Source organism: Vespa mandarinia, chromosome 4 (assembly GCF_050613455.1).
Source record: "Vespa mandarinia isolate Hongniang chromosome 4, ASM5061345v1, whole genome shotgun sequence".
Taxonomy (NCBI): Eukaryota; Metazoa; Arthropoda; class Insecta; order Hymenoptera; family Vespidae; genus Vespa; species Vespa mandarinia.
In genome coordinates, this window is record NC_140813.1 from 9,242,373 (window position 1) to 9,260,185 (window position 17,813).

Sequence of the window (17,813 nt, forward strand, 5' to 3'; positions counted from 1 at the left end):
CGATGTACGTAATATTTAAATATGTGTATGTAAATTAAATCGAGTTTCTTAAGTTAAATCAAAATTATAACAAAATTATAACAGAGGACAATCAATATTTTCACGTTTCTTTAAGATTTTTCCTCTTTTTCATGGAAAACAAATATATTTCTTCTTATTCATAATCCCCTTTCGTCAAGATGATAATAATCTTGTCCTATGTATAAAGTAATTTTTTATACGATTTTCGCAAGAAAATCATTTAGCAATAATTATCGTAAAATTTACGTGGTGTTTATAATAACGTATTTCTAACTGCGACGAAATTTTGTCAGACTGCCGCGACTGGAGAAACTCGGACTCGATTTATCAATCGATTGGACGCTGGATTCGTCCCTCAAAATGTGGCGCTGGTCGTCTTCACACTTCGTGATTTAATATAATAGTGATAATAATATTAATAATAATAATAATAATAATAATAATAATAATAATAATAATAATAATAATAATATTAATAATAATATTAATATTAATAATAATAATAATATTAATAATAATATTAATAATAATAATAATAATATAATAATAATATAATAATAATAATATGGTATGTATGTACGTGCATTTAACGAGGCATTTTGTAGATTAGCGTATACAAATTAACGTAAACTCAAAATTAGGATAATTATATTTGCAAGTAAATTCGAAGTTAAAATTAAACATTTCTTATTTATAAACCTAACAAAATTCTCATCTCTATTGTTGATAATTCTTGACATTAGTAATAAACAAATAGTCAACGATCCAAATTATTTATTATTAAAAAAAAAAAAAATACATACACATATATATATATATACATAAAAAACAAAAAGAGGGAAAAAAATGCACGAAAGATCTTTCGCTAAATTTTTCATTTCTTTAATAGAATATATATACCGTTTCGTCTCTCTTCGTATAAATTGAAATGATATCGGTAACATTGCTCGTAATGATAAAAATGTGAACGCATTGATAAGATCTAAATATATATTTACTATTAGATCTAAAGGAAAGGATCAGAAAAAAGATTTTTAAAAAAAATAAATAAATAAATAAAAAAAAATAGAAAAGAAAAGAAAAGAGAAAAAAAAAGAAGAGGAAGAAAAAAGCATGCATGTAAATTTATTTGTCAGACTTTTTTCAATTTGATTTTTATTTTAATCGGATCGATAAGAGAATAGAGATAGACGTAGTTATATCGTTCGGTATCGTCGTTACCATTATCATTTTTACTACTCAACGAAACGTAACATTCAAGCGAATATCTTCGTTTCGCCTTGTTCCTTTCAGAATAAGAGAGATATTTAGTATGCAAGCCGCGTGAATTAGAATTTTCTCGGTGATGATAATAAAAGGAGAAAATCGTTAGAATATTATAGTAACAGGTATTTCAATGAAATCATCATTGCTTAGTAAGCACAAACAGAGAGCGAGAGAATATTCGCGTATGTATCTGTGTATATATATATGTATATATATATATATATATGGTACATCAATATGTGTATGTTTGTATGTATGTGTGTATGTGTATAACGTTCGTATACAGTTCTGATCCAAGAGCTGTTATAATATCGTGCAATCGTGCAACAATAGGCGTAACGATTAGACAAACGTAATTATCACGTATTATTCGCGTTTATATGACAGAACATAACGTAATATGTGCTCGAACGTAGCAACTTCGTAATATTTCGTCTATTACTCAATTATCGATTCTTCCACAATTACGAGATAATAGTAAATTTTATATAAATATCCGTCTTATTTCATTCCTTTCTTCGTATTATATAAATTGAAAAATAAAAAAAAAAAGAAGGACGGAAAAAAAAGTCAAGAAAATTACAAAGAGTGTCTCGTTCGCACAATTATGGTTCGCCATACGATACAAATTAAGCCGAAGGATCACTTATACTTTGGGAGCTGTTAGACTGATATATTTTTCTATGTAATCTCTTGTTTATATTAATAAAAAAAAAGCACATTAGCAATGGACCGCTTCAAACGTCGTCCTAACATAAAAAAAATAATTACGGTTCTTTGTCTGATCAAAAAAAAAAAAAAAAAAAAAAAAGGAAAAAGAAAAAAAAGGAAGAAAAAGAAAAAGACGGAAATTAAAAAACGCATAGACGAATGATATTGTCTTTTTTTTCGGAATTACATTTAAAAATGTCATAATCGATCAATGATATAAATGAAACGTAATTATGCAAAGTAAAAAGAAAGAAACACGGGCATCATGAAAAGCGGTCTCTCGATAGTTGTGCATCTTATCTTTGATACAAGAAAAGGAGAAAAGAATATGTGAAAAAAAATATAAATATATATACATAGAACATAATATCTTCGTCACTAACGCATACGGTTCTTTGTCTCTCTTGAATACGACAATCAAGTTATTTTTTTATCGTTCGTGTTGTATCGACTGTCTGTAAGGAGAATTTAGGTGTTTATGTCGACAAAAATAAAAAGCAATATGCCAAAAGTCATTTTTTATTAACATGTATCTGTAAGTACGTTTGTCTGTGGGTGTTTTAAAAAGAGAAGAAAAAAAGAACAAACAAATAAGATTCACGTCGGCGTCTCTCAAGAGCGAGGTCGTAACGTAACAGTTACGATTTAACAAAACTGAATTATCGTCATATTACAACAAGGAATTACGAGCGTTTCGCTCTCACTTCGCAAAAAAAAAAAAAAAGAAGTATTAACGACTTCGAAAATAGAAAAAATACCAGCCATCGATTTTTGTCTTCGTGTACTATCGTCAAATGAAAATGGATACGTTTCGTTCATGCGAAAGAATTTTATGTTATCATTCACTATTAACCAAGAAAACATGATACGGTTTCCCTATCGAAAAGTATTGACTTTGGATAGTATTTGATCGCCATCGTCCATTTTCAAGATATCCTTTTCGATCATTCTTTTCCTTTATTCCTAAAAAAAGGTGCCTTTTCGAACATCCTATTTTGATATTGGCCTAGACCTTACAAGAGAAGCTACGAGGATGAAATGCTATAAGAGCGAACGGATTTATAAAGGACTAGAAAAAGCTATTGTGATTAAGTAGACTCTTCTCATGCGCGAAATGTAGTAATAAATTTCGAAACTCTCTCCTGATGGGTCCTTTCTCTTGTAACCACCATACATACGTTCATCTCTTTTGTTGTTTTTCTTTATTTTATTGCAATAAATTTCTATTATTTATTTACTTTTATCTCGAGATCGTTTCGTAACATTTTATTTCGCAATCTTCTCTCTATCTCCCTCTATCTCTCTCTCTCTTTCTCTTTTATTTTTTTTTATTTTATTTTTTTCTCTTTTTTTTTTTTTTTTTTTTTTGTAATGTACTTCTTTTTTCTTCTTCTTGCATAATCCTTCATTCCTGTCTCAAATCTCAATTTAATCGTAACACATTTGTACATTATCGTTTCTTTTTTAAACAGTTTTTCCTTCCATTTAATCGTTTTCTATACGCTTCCAACTTTCCCAAGCATTTCTTTTTCCCTCGGTATACGCAACCAACACAATAACCGACCTATCTCGGAATAAAGGAGCATGCAATTTCAAACGTCAACTGTCGGATCGAGCCGTCGGTTCTTTGTTTAGGTTGAAAACGTCAGACCGTAGCGGTCAGTTTTTGATTTCTCGAAGAATACTTCTTTTAATCAACTTTATTTTTTCGAAAGTTATCCTAAAACCTATATAGCTTTTATATTTAATTATCAAGTAACCGACGTAATATAACTTTTAAGATTTTTTTGAAAATATATATATATATATATATATACATATATAAAAGTTTTTTTCAAATGAATATAAAAGAAAAAAACAAAAAAAAAAAGAAGAAAAGATATTATAGAAATAATTACGATAATTATAATACAATTATTTTTTAAACGATCGATAGATATCGATAAGTCTCGCGCTATTCGTTTCAATCGATCGATCACGTTCGACACTGATCATCGGTAGTACCATCTATCGGTCACTTTGTGAAACAAACTTGAGCTCAAGTCGATAAAATGTAGCCAAAGTTAAACAATATGGCTGTGTATACGTTCGACAGAAAGTGTAACGTGGAAATTTCATTCGTTTTTAAAAGTTCGTCATAGTTATATCTATATTGGAAAAGGTTTGATAAATTATTTAAGAATCATGGCTACCATCAGCAAAAGTAATCTATCTAGAGAGGATATAAGATCTGCGGATAAGGACGAAAAAGTGAGCATGCTTTTTGACGTATGGTGTTTCAAATAATACATCACGAATTTTAATGAAGATCATGGCGGGAACCTGATATTCGTATGAAACATTTGTTTTTAGGAAACCCTCTTGGAACATGATAGTGAGCCCGATGAAGATATGATATTTAAGTAAGTCGTTTGGATATTTTATGAATAATATAATATTCCAATAATGAAATTATTTCAGCAATCTTGGTTATTTTTTGTTGTTGTATATCAATCGTTGTATATCAATTTAATATTATTTTGTAATACAGCAATGAAAAAACTGCTTGATATATCATCTCTCATCAGTGGAGGTTCATTAAGATCATGAAAATGTTGAAGACTTAAGATATGCCTTTTATCCACCCATCATGTCTGACATATGATTTCAGCCGTCCCAGTACGTCAAATGGAATAAGCAGAGCCGATGGAAAAATGGATAGGTAAATATATATATATATATATATATATATATATATATCTTATTTTTATTATTTGAATTGTAAAGAAATCTTTTAAGAGTATAGAATTGGAAAAAATAAGTCATGCATATGCTTAAGTAATTTATCATAGAAGTTATACAAATATACTTTATACAAATATATTTTATATTGCTTAGCATCAGAATCCAAATTCAAGAGGTGACAGATGTGATGCGAGATAACGTGAAGAAAGTCATGGAACGTGGAGAGAGATTAGAGGATCTACAAGATGCAAGTGATCGATTGTCTATGGCTGGTAGTCAATTTAGAGAAGCAGCAAAGAAAGCACAACGAAGGGCATGGTTACAAAACGTGAAATCACGGATTATTATTGTCAGTGTTACATTGACGATCGTTCTCTTTATCGTTGGTACGACTGATATGCTTTTGCTAATTAATAGAAAATTATGGATTGCATGGTTCTTATTCGTTTAATGTAAACTTCTTTCTTGGTATAAACATGCAAGTTTGCACATTGTGTTAACAAATCCTATTATTAGCATGGCTAGTACTATTTTTTTTTTTTGTATTATCCTACATGTTGCACTTCTTAAATTAATACTTCATCGTTTCTTATTTAGTTCCTTTTTCTTTTACTTTTTCTAAAGAAGAAAAACGCCTGTTTGATCCTTTTCTATTGCTCTCTTTCATTCTTATTGAATATCACTCATTGGATCCTTTTCCCGCGTATCATTTTCAGTTTTGGACATCTTGGCGCTTTACCTGGTTCTCAGATAGCAAACGTCCTATAGAGTGGTATTCTGTTCTTCAGAAATGAAGGTACATGCGTGTTTAACTTATCTCTTTTTCTTCATATTCATTATCTAAAGCTCATGATTTACAGGCTCATATCGATAGAAATGGATTTTAATATTAATACGAAAGATAGATTAGTTTTATCATTATTTTAAACGAAAAAACGATTTTTTTTTTTTTTTTCAATAACCCTTTTTTATCCCACGAAACGCTATTCTTTGTTAATATACGCTTCTATGCTTGTCTTTTCAAATATTTTCAATATTGGCATGTTTATTTTGTAGACTCTTCTGGATACTATTGTGATTTATTTATTTTTATATCAATTTTTTTCTTTGCAGTATCCATTATTATCAAGTATACGTGACCTCAATATCTTCAACAACGAGAGATCACAGTCGATGTCACAAGCACAGACCTTGTCTTTGTACCTTTTTTCGCGGAATTATTTGTGCGTAGTTTAATTATAACCTTGTGTATATATATATATATATATATATATATATATATATATATATATGTATCTATATACCTATATATTTTATATATTTGTTAAATGGTATAAAATATCTTCGTCGTTAAAATAAAGTCGTATTACGATAAAGTATAGAAAAAAAATTTCAAATTCGTTATAATTAAATCGTTACACTTTGTTTTCGTTATAAAGATGAAGATAAAGAAATTATACTTTGATTAATGTCATTTCTTTTTTAAATATCTTTGTCTTAACAACAAAATTTTTAATAGAAACGATATTATCTTAATGTTATCGTTTAAGATATGATAGTGAACATATATAGATAAAAAAATTTTTCTTTCTTCTTTTTTCCTTTTATTTTTTAATAATAATTCTTTATTGCATTTAAAATAAATTTGTACCGATTGCATTTAAAATAAATTTATAATGATTATAACATTGGTCAATGATCTCTTTGTTCTTATAACGAGATATAAAAAAAAAAAAAAAAAAGGAAAGAAAAAAGACGAAACAAAAACAAAAAGTGTATAAAGCAAAGTCGTGCATAGATTCGACTGTCAAAGAAGAGATCTTTGAACGGGAATGATGAGAATTAATCAGCAGAGTGCTAAAAAATGGCATTCTTTTCGACGAGGTCGGTTACGGCAATATCCTGCTATGATGGGCACTTACGTCGTATGTGAGTGGTGAAGCCGAAAGAAAGAGTAGGAGAAAGAAAGAGTAAGAGAGAAAGAGAGATAGATGCGTGGATGTTACTTGTGAACGTGTGAGTTTAGTCGTCGCTCAGCTGGCGGTTGACTCGCGTGTGTTCGTGATAATTCTTGCCAGTCGAGTTTAAAATAAAAAGAAAAAAGAAGTAAAACTGTTAAAACAAATAATCATCGCATCGAACGATCCGATTAATTCTTTATTAATTAAAAAAAGAAAAAAAAAATATATATATATATATACATACATATATATATACATACATAATATTCGAAATATTTTGATCTTTTCTAAAACGTGTGCGTTCCCGTGACAACATTGTGTAGTTTTTATTTTTCTTTGCTTTTTGTTTTAATTGTTTATTATCATTTTAAATATCACGTGAAAAATCAAAAGTACACAAGAGAGCGTTTTTGATTCTCAAACGCTTGCATGCGCCGTAGAGCGTTGTGATCTATCGAAAGAGAAGAAAAAGGAACAGTTGAAGGTGAAAACTTAGAAAGAACGGCCGTTCGATTGCACAAAACCATGTCGGGATTTGAACAGATGCTCGTTGTTATGGCGAGCATCGTTGTTGGAGGTTTTTTCCTCACAGGAGGACGATGGCGCTTCATCTATGTTCTTTACAAGACTTTACCAAGAGATATTTTGTGAGTATTTCTCTTCCTTTCTCTCTCTCTCTCTCTCTCTCTCCTTCCTTCCCTCCCCTCTCCTCATCTCTCCCCACCACCGCTGTCTATCTGTCTTCCTCTTTGTTTCTCTTTCTACCTTTACCTCTTTTATTCATTTACTCGATATTCCTCGATTTCCTTTTTCTCAAGCATTTTCCTATAGTATATGTTTGTAATAGCTAGTTTATTATTGTAATGACATATATTATTATTTGCAAAAATTATACTTTTTTTTCTTTTTTTTTTTTTCTTTTTTTTTTTCTTTTTTTTTTTCTTTTTTTTTTTTTTTTTTTTGAATATTTCAAATGCGCAAACGTTTCAAATTTTTTATTTTCATTGTTTGAATTCGACGTATTCTATACATATGAATTAATTATTATTTTGTTTTTATTGATCATTATATTTTTGGTGATTATTAATGGTCCTTGATTTCTCAAATTTTTCTCTTTATGCATTTCAATCGTATGAATAATAATATACCAATCATTTCAATCGAAATTAATTAATATGAGCTTGGTACTTTTTTTTTTCTAGAGGACAACCTTTAGAACATATTTTTTAATTAAAATGGCCTGTTCTGTTTATTTATATATACTGATTCATTTATGTACAATCGTGCCGTAACTGGTTTCGCATTCGAATATTTACGTATAAACGATTGAAGACAATATCTGAAAATTGTGAAAATATTACGGAAACATTAATTACTGCAAGTGTGTATGTATGCATGTATGTATGTATGCATATATATATATATATATATGTATGTACGTATATATGTACATTGAATAGGTCGAATATCTCTAAAGGAAGAAGAGGTTCGATGAATATGTGAAACTTGATATAAAGAAATCAATAGTTCATTTTTTTCGATTATTTTACAAACTTATAACATATTTTCTACACTTTTTTTCCATCAATCAAAATCTTATTAATCATATAAAAAATATTCGTTATATAAAATAACTTTTCTTCGTAATTAATTATTATATTTATCTACAAAAATATAAGATTGTTTTTTAATTAAATTTCTTAATTTACGAAAAAAGTTTCGTAAATTAAGAAATTTAACATTATAATATTTTTCTTACAATTATTGCTTATATATTTATGTATAAATTATAAAGTATTGATTTAAGACGATTGTTTTATCAATCATCTAATAATAGTTCGATACGAGACATTAATTGCACGCTCCATTGTATGCATATAGTTCTAAATATAGCTTAGATAAAAACGTTACTCACGTGATCAATGGACCGTGATAATTTCTACTTTTGTGTTGTGCTACCGAAGTGTCCGTATTTAATATAAGCAGAATATATAATATCATCATATAACTAATATGTTTGTTATTTATAAATAACGGTTATATTTACTTAAAAAAAATTCGGTATGTATATATAGGTAAAAGAGAAAAGATATTTTTAATAAATTTATAAGTTTAATATATAATTATTAATGTAATACGAAAGTGTAATTGTTAGTATATATATTTATATATTATTTGAATTGTTCTAACAAAAAAATAATCCAAGGATTTCAATTTGAAGATTTTATTTCTTTTTTCTTCTTCTTAATTTTTTAGAAATATTCTTACATTAAAATTGTGAATTTATAACTTGTGTGTGTGTGTGTGTTTGTGATAGTAATAAAACTTTGGCTTGTAATTACGTAAATATTGTATTTAGAATTTACAATTTATATTAATTTTTTTTTCTCTTTCTTTTTCGCAAACTTTTAAATATTTAGATTGATTATATAAATATTACAATTTTTCAAAGTATGTTAATATTTAAATTTAATTCATATGTTATTACTCTTTTTTCTTTTTCTTAGCCTTAATTATATATATTATTAGATGTAGCAAAATATTCAATATTTTTATTTTTTTATTTTTAATGAATATTGTTAATATCTTTCCTCATTATTGTTTATCATTTTTATTGTTTTATTATTCATTATTTTATTACTCATCGTATCATTAATCATTTTCCATATTCATTATGAAAATGATTTCTTTGAAACGTGTGAAAGTCTTATATAACAGTAACTGGTAAGGAAAGGGTCACTAGTACGGATAGATCGAACTGACGAAGTTCGTTGCAACTCACTTGACCCCAATAAAGTCGGGGTCATTGAGTTTAATTATTATGCTGGAGATGGTACTGGTCCTAGATGCACATATAAAATCTATCGAATATATTATATATGTATCTAAGGTCAATCGATCATAGTCGAACTTCTATAGATCTAATCATAATGTCAAGCTATTACATTTTTGGTACGAACTCAAATCTCATCATAATGCGTATAATCAAATGAAGTAATAATTATATTAATTTTTGAAAATTGTTTGCTATAATAAGATGGATTTTCATACTATATTATTCGTTATAATTTCATTTTTATCTTCTCGTTATCATTTGCTGTATATTTTTGTATCAGGTGTATGCTAAATAAGTACTTAAAATTTATTATATATTTTAATATTTAAACAGTTAATGTACAAGTAAACTTAAACCAGTATCTATATCCTCTATCTATTTCTTTTTATTATATGTTTAGAAATGTAATACTATATTATAATAAGTTATTCTTCTTATATTATATAAGTATGCCATCGGTATTGAAATCAAATTGTCTTATAGATATTTTTATATTTTGATTGTTTGTTTCGCTTTTTTTGGGGGAATTTTCGTGATCAAAAAAAAACTTAAGTTGTTAAGGTATGCCCGGCATGTCTTTTACTGTCAGTAAAGTATAGTCCCTATCGACGCACGTTGATATTAACGAACGAGCAGTAAGTGAGGCAGATTGACTAAGTGTTGAGTCTTCTTGTGTGACTAACGATTATTTGCTAACGAGCATGATAAATGCTTGGGCAATCGTCAATGGCTAACTTCTATCGTACGATACTTTTCTTTTTATCACGAGTTATCAAAAAATGTACAACAATCTAAATATCACTGGTGTGCTTGCAAAAAAATATAAATCAGATTATGATCGAAAGTTAATTAATATAATCTACATTATGATATTCTACATTAAAATCCATTGTTTTGGGGTTATCTATATTTTATAAGTCCAATTGGACGAAATATGTTATCAATATTTAAATCTAAAATCTAATAGCTGATACTTATAATAGCACTTTATAAATTTAATCTTATAAATTATACATTCGCATAAATAAGTATTTTCATTTATATTCAATATATCGTCCATCTATGAGAAATATAATTGATAAAATTTTTACATTTCAATCGTTTTAAAAATATTATCAGATCGATTTACGTAATACCATTCTTCCAAAGGAATCATCGGAAATATTCGCAACAAGTTGATGGATCGTCATATCACTTGGCCGCATGCGTTATGCGATTAGACTTTGATCCCATTTATTGTCATGGAAACGTTAGGGTGGATCGAAAATTTAACTACTTCCTGTGGATGGACTGATCGTTAGTGGTCGATAATAGGGATAAATGAAAAAGAAAATTGGGGATATTTTTAAATTATTTCGAGTAATATGAACGTACAAGAAAATATAGTGAAAGGATAGAATTATCTTTTTTTTTGAATCTTGTTTGAAAAAGCTTGAACATAATAGACGTATCTTTTTCACTTATATGCACACACACATACACACATACACAACACACATACACACTCTATAATAAATTATTTATTATAACTTGCAGATGCGCACATGCTCAGTACGGACACGTTCAGTTGACATTGATAGTTTTATTGCTTTCCGTTAGATGTAATTTGCTACAGATGGGTAAAACTTGTTTTGAACCGCAAGGATCGTGATTAATATTTTATTTTTAAGAATGTTTACAAAATATTCTCTATGTTTCTGTGTAAATATTCGTGATAACTATTTTTTAAAGTAACGATGTTCAACGATGAAAGTTATTCTCCTCTACGTCTTTCGTTATTTCATTCGGCTCTATTTAATCATGGTGAATACGTAGTTGGTAGGGGAACTGTGGCTAGTGTCGACTGATAGAAACGAGCTGACTAACAAAGGCGTAATCTTTCAGGGACACTATTAAAATTCAGAATGTTCGAAATAAATTTAGCTTTTTACAAATTTTCCAAGAAGTATAGAGGAAAAAAAAACAAATATTTGACTAATATAATAAGCAAATTTTTATTTGTATTATAAATTTAAATTAATTTAAATTGAAGTAACATGATTCATTGATTTTTATTCGACGAATTTTGTGAAAAGTAATGAAGTGATAACCAGAATAACATTTATATTTTTATTCTTATTTTTACGTTCCTCGTTTTATTAAACATATTGTTATATAATAACGTTCCAAGAAGAATAGTAAATGAGCAGTTTTGCCATGTAGAACAAAGCATGGATTAAAAAAGCATGGAATGCATATGATGGCCTTAATCGTTAGGGATAATTTGCAATGATTCTTTACATATAATGTGTGCACGATTTAAAAAAAAAAAATAATATCAACTTCTTTGTGTTAGTGAAGATATATTTCTATTGTTTTTCAATCATCGGCCTTCGACGAACCAATAAAAATGTTTTTAAAAATAAAATTCATATAGATAATTAAGTGTTTTAATCGAAGGTTTCATCGAAGATTTTTTTGTTGTGTTGTTGGTAAAGAATCTATTACTATAACCTATTGATAGAAAGAAAGATAGAGAAAAAAATAAAATCTACATACCTACATATTTAAAAAAAAAAGAAAAATAGATTAGAAAAGAAAAAGAGAAAAATTAGACAACTAAATTTATCTCGATTTTTTTTTTATGTCTAAAACTAAACTGATATTTTTTTTTTTTAGAAACGTAGTCAGTCATATGAATTATGCATTTTAACATACACATCAGTAATTATGCACCTGCGTATGGATTTTATTGCTAAGATATATAGCTAATTATATTGATAACATAAAGTATTGATTCAAATTGTAAAAATATTGATTCAAAAAAAAAAATAAAAGAACTACATACATTTAGATGTGTAAAAAAATAGTTTAAATGTGTACAAATGTAAATTCACATGTAAACTTTTTAATGTATGAATACATTTATTCTTTGAAATGGATATATACCTTTCAAAGTCCAAGTATCTCGGTAAAAAAAGAAGAAAAAAGAATTATCAGAGACCTTTCATACATTCGCACAGATAGCCATGCACGCACGTGCTCATGAAATTAATCAATTTACATCGATAGGATAAGATGTCGTGCTAGATAGCACGAAGCCGTGTATTCAGGATCGTTCGTCAATCTGGGACTCGTGTTCGTGACCGTGATTCGCTCGTTTTCTCACCCCATTTTTTTTAGAACATAATAGAGAGTCTCTTTTATGAAATCAAGGATGCATGCAATTGATACCAGAAATTATCCATGATCGTGATCTAGTTTTCTATCGGCAGACATATTCCTTTCGAGATAAGAAATTATAAATACTATTGGATATCAAAAATTTGCGATGTGTTATGAAGTAAAACTTAAAAAAAAAATTATTAATCTTTGTCTAATCTAAGATTAATAATATTCGTTTGATTTAATATGTTTTAAAAATTGTATCTGAATATTATTATCATTTATATATGTAAGATGAGTTAACATTAATTTTATATATGTAAATGTGTTATTATTTCTTTTCTCTCTTCTTTTTTTTTCTTTGTACAGAGGAGCCATTAGATTCATACAAGTGAACATACTTTTATGGTGGTGGGAAACACGAGGATTTACAGTGGCTAGGGTATTCTCAAGATTGGTTGAACGTCATCCTGAAAAAGTAGCATATATTTCCGAGGATAAAGAATGGACTTATCAACAGGTACGGATTTAATATTTTATAAATTGAAATGTTTCGCAAATATTATATTTAATTTGTCTTGATGATTTACTTCTTTTTTTTTTTTTTAATTACACGTTTATTATTAATAAAATATCAACAATATAAACATCAAAATCAGATTACGATGAAACATTATCTTTTGAAAAAAATTCTTTTCTTTTTCTTTATTTCTTTTTGTTTTTCTTTTTTTTTTTTTTTTTTTTTTTTTTTCATTACATTACAGCTCGAAGAATTCAGCAACAGAATAGGACGTTATTTTCGCATGCGACCACTTTCACGGGGGGATAGCGTAGCTCTAGCTATGGAAGGTCGTCCGGAATACATTGGAACTTGGTTGGGTCTGAGCAAAGCTGGCTTCGTTGGTGCTCTCATCAACACTAATCTTCGACAGGAGGTTTTAATCCATAGCATTAAAACGGCAAACTGCAAGGTTCTTATCTTTGGCTCTGAACTGAAGGACGGTAAGAAACTTTTCTTTTAGAAAATTAGAAAATCTATAATTCAAACAAATATTTGAAGAAAAAAAAAAAACAACGACAACAAAGAAAACTTTAGCAAAACTAAATATATTGAAAAACTCAAATAATAGTATGATCCATTTAAAAAGATAATAATGCTAACTATTGTATTTGATTAGGTACACAAAATACATTTTAAAATTGGCATAATCTTAAGGGATATATTCCAAGAAGAGAAAAGCAATTTTTAAAATATTGTAAAGCTTGAACAATTTTGATAAGTACAATCGACCCTTTATTTTTATTTTTATTTTTATTTTTATTTATTTATTTATTTTTTTTTTTCAGCGGTACGTGATATAAAAGACAAATTACCGGAACTAAAGCTGTTTCAATGGTCAGAACACGAAGATGTGTCTATATTAGAGGAAGCAATCGACCTAAACAAAGAAATTCTCAGTGTAGATCCAGGACCTCTTGTCGAAGATATTGCTTTAGGTAATCCACGAGACAAATTGATATACATTTATACGTCTGGTACGACTGGAATGCCAAAGGCAGCTGTTATCAATAATCTTAGGTACGTTAAATGTATAACAAAATATTTCCTCGTTAAAATAAATAATATCATAGAACAATTGTATTTCTTCAGGTATATGTTAATGGCTTATGGCGTATACTCCATGTTGGCTCTACGTTCAGACGATCGAATTTATAATTCTTTACCTCTCTATCACACGGCTGGAGGTATAATAGGAGCTGGTCAACCATTGCTCACAGGAATAACCGTTGTTCTTCGTAGACGTTTCAGTGCCTCGAAATTTTGGTCCGATTGCGTTCACTATGAATGTACTGTAAGTATTGTATACTTTTTATCGATATCAAATGTTTAATCTTTCTTTAACACATTAGTTTATTAGTTTTATTAATATATACATATTAATTTTTTATCAGTCAATAAGTAATATTGAAATTTTCAATATTTTATATATATATATATATATATATATATATATATATATATAAGTAAATATCATTTGTATTTATTTTTATTGAATTATATATGCACACATAATACTGAACAATTCAATATTTTTCATTTTTATTTTAGATAGCTCAGTACATCGGAGAAATTTGCCGATATCTTTTGACCGTTCCACCGAGTTCATATGACACAAGTCACAAAGTAAGACTCATGTATGGTAATGGTTTAAGGCCACAAATTTGGAAGCCCTTCGTCGAGAGATTTGGCGTTAAACAAATCGGTGAATTTTATGGTGCTACCGAAGGAAACTCGAATCTTGGTAATTTATTTTCTATTTTTTCTTTTTCTTTTTTTTTTCTTTTTCCCAATGAATCTAATGTGAAATGATTCAACGGATAATTAGACGTACTGTGTTCATTATACCTGTTTACATCGTAGTGAACATCGATAATAGAGTCGGTGCAGTTGGATTTGTGCCAAGGTTCGCCGGCAATCTCTATCCAGTCACTTTATTAAGAGTCAATGAAGAAACCGGAGAACCGATTAGAGGACCTGAAGGTTTTTGCATTCCTTGTAAACCTGGTATGTTAATAATAATATAATATTTTTTTGTTTAATTAAAAAATCGATGATATCATATGATATTTAATATTATATGAATTATTAATTATTATATGAATGATTAAATACGATATGAATATTCAAAAGTTTAACATATATCAAATTGCTATCTGAATATTTATCTGATTTTATTTAAATTCTGATCATAATTAAGAAGTAACATTAGGACATAGTTTCTTTTTTTACTCTACTTATATATTTTGAAAACAATTTTCTTAAGTTCATAATTGATTAAAAGGACTAACTATTTTTTTGTTTCTTTTTTTGTTTTTAATTATTCAGGAGAGCCCGGTATCTTCGTTGGAAAAATTAATCCAGGGAAGGCTGTGAACGATTTCAGTGGTTACGCCGATCAGAAGGCATCGGAGCAGAAGATCATACGTGACGTCTTCAAGAAGGGTGATCGTGTCTTCAATACTGGTCGGTTGAAATCATAAGACAAAAATAAAAAAAAAAAAAGCGATCATTTTGTACTACGAATTGAGAACTCACCGCGCCATGACTTAACCGCGTTTTTCGAACAGGTGACATTTTGGTTATGGATGAATTGGGATACTTCTACTTCAAGGATAGAACCGGTGATACATTCAGGTATTTATTTTCAATGTTTATCTTTTAGTTTGATTTATCATATTAACTTCTCAAATAATTTTCTCTTTTAGGTGGCGTGGAGAAAACGTGGCCACTTCTGAAGTCGAGGCTGTTGTTAGTAATGTCATAGGTCTCATGGATACAGTCGTTTATGGTGTCGAAGTGAGCCATCTATTTTTCCTTATTAACACTTAACTACATGTATTTGTATAATTCATAATAATATAGTTTTTATATTAATTCCGTTTTAATATTTATTAATTAGCAAATAATAATATTGTTTCAAAACATTTCTTAAAAGTTTTATAGAGTAACTTTTTAAAGGTTTATTCAACGAACATGAATTAATTTTTATCAATAAAACAAACAACATAATATAAACTTTTGTATTGAGTTTACAATCATTTGTTGTAATATTTTCTAATGAGACATTATTGTTGACAGGTACCTGGAAACGAAGGTAAGGCTGGCATGGGTGCTATTTATGATCCAGAAGGAACTTTAAATTTAAAGGAATTAGCTGAAGGTGTAAAGAAGGTTCTTCCTACTTATGCTCGACCACTTTTCATTCGTGTTCTCTCGAAACTACCCATGACTGGTAAACTTTAATGACTAAATCTGTCTAAAACTTTGTTCAAGATATTTTTCTATATAGTTAACGTCGTTCTTATAGGTACATATAAATTGAAGAAGAAGGATCTTCAACGTGAAGGTTACGATATTACAAAGGTAAAAATCGAATTGATTATTTTTTTAATAATCAACCTTACGAAATTTTATTTATTTAATTTAATTCTCATGTAGTTGGTAGATCCAATTTACTTCCTCGATCGGACGGGCATGTACGTGAAACTGACAGATGATTTATACAAGAACATTATCGAAGAAAAAGTTCGGATATAGGAGTTCCTTCTCTCTTTTTCTCTTTCTCTTTCTCTCTCTCTCTCTCTCTCTCTCTCTCTCTCTCTCTCTCTCTCTCTCTCTCTCTCTCTCTCTCTCTCTCTCTCTCTTTCTTGCTAAAATTATGAACATATTTTTGTATTCGAAAGCCGTCAAGAAATTTGCGGATTGGTGATTAAAAAATTATTTACATAGTCTCGTCTTGACTGATCGAATTTAACGCGTTCGAGGGATTAATTGTACAACTAAACGTTCATAAAATTTATTTATTATATATATATATATACATATATATATACATACATACATACATACATACATACATACATACATACATACATACATACATACATACATACATACATACATACATACATACATACATACATACATACATACATACATACATACATACATACATACATACATACATACATACATACATACATACATACATACATACATACATATATACATACATACATACATACATACATACATACATACATACATACGTATATACATAAAAGGATATATATATATATATATATAAAAGAAAAAGAAAAAAGGACAAAAAACATTGGTAAGAGACGAATGTGTCAAACAAACGAAAATTTTTTTTGTAAAGTGATGCCAAGATATATTTTGTAAACTATGAAAAAGATATTGCTCGTTAAATTAATAAATTAGTATATTCGAGATATTTGATATGATTTTAAAGATTAAACAATGTACATTTAGTGACGTCAACATGACATGGCATCAGACTCGATCAAACACTTAAGAGTTTTATTTGAAAAACAAGAAAGAACGATCATGGCGTAGGTATAAATAAGATTACATATTCATTTGCACACGATTCTGATATTTTTTTAAAAGCATCATCGTAAGTACTTCGTTAAATAAATTTTTTCAATTATTAAAACATTTATGAAAAATTCATACGTTTCGGGCAAAGTAAAACAAAAATCTCATTTATTATTCTTTTATTGCAAATTTTTATTAAACTTTCAATTAAAAATAACGTAAATTCAAAAGTTCCACGGTTATGTAC

At 28.2% G+C, this 17,813-nt stretch overlaps 3 protein-coding genes across 5 annotated transcripts in view; all 3 read left to right on the forward strand.

Annotated features, from left to right (window-relative positions):
- Positions 1–427, forward strand: part of LOC118443122 (uncharacterized) — a 43,493-nt gene extending 43,066 nt beyond the window's left edge. Inside the window, exon 9 of the mRNA XM_035869639.2 lies at positions 315–427. Coding sequence (XP_035725532.2) covers positions 315–412 — 98 coding nt within the window. The 3' untranslated portion in view covers positions 413–427. The remainder of the gene's footprint in view (positions 1–314) is intronic.
- A 3,629-nt stretch (positions 428–4,056) lies between these two features.
- LOC118443125 (vesicle-associated membrane protein 3) lies at positions 4,057–5,990 on the forward strand. Of its 2 annotated transcripts, XM_035869644.2 has the most exons (6): positions 4,057–4,248; positions 4,351–4,400; positions 4,649–4,699; positions 4,876–5,108; positions 5,439–5,518; positions 5,836–5,990. In XM_035869644.2, exons 1-5 carry the CDS (start codon positions 4,183–4,185, stop codon positions 5,474–5,476), a joined length of 438 nt encoding a protein of 145 aa, XP_035725537.1. In that variant the 5' UTR covers positions 4,057–4,182; the 3' UTR covers positions 5,477–5,518; positions 5,836–5,990. The 2 variants fall into 2 exon arrangements, with proteins under 2 accessions (XP_035725537.1, XP_035725538.1); XM_035869645.2 differs by lacking the exon at positions 5,439–5,518.
- A 465-nt stretch (positions 5,991–6,455) lies between these two features.
- Fatp3 (Fatty acid transport protein 3) lies at positions 6,456–17,024 on the forward strand. 2 transcript variants are annotated; one of them, XM_035869641.2, is made up of 13 exons: positions 6,456–7,330; positions 13,033–13,183; positions 13,428–13,665; positions 14,011–14,242; positions 14,315–14,516; positions 14,774–14,966; positions 15,086–15,229; positions 15,551–15,688; positions 15,793–15,859; positions 15,931–16,021; positions 16,304–16,457; positions 16,533–16,588; positions 16,664–17,023. In XM_035869641.2, the coding sequence occupies exons 1-13, from the start codon at positions 7,209–7,211 to the stop codon at positions 16,760–16,762; spliced, it is 1,887 nt and encodes a 628-aa protein (XP_035725534.2). In that variant the 5' UTR covers positions 6,456–7,208; the 3' UTR covers positions 16,763–17,023. The 2 variants fall into 2 exon arrangements, with proteins under 2 accessions (XP_035725534.2, XP_085512931.1); XM_085656805.1 differs by lacking the exon at positions 6,456–7,330 and adding an exon at positions 11,068–11,138 and having other exon boundaries at positions 16,664–17,024.
- Positions 17,025–17,813: the final 789 nt, after the last annotated feature.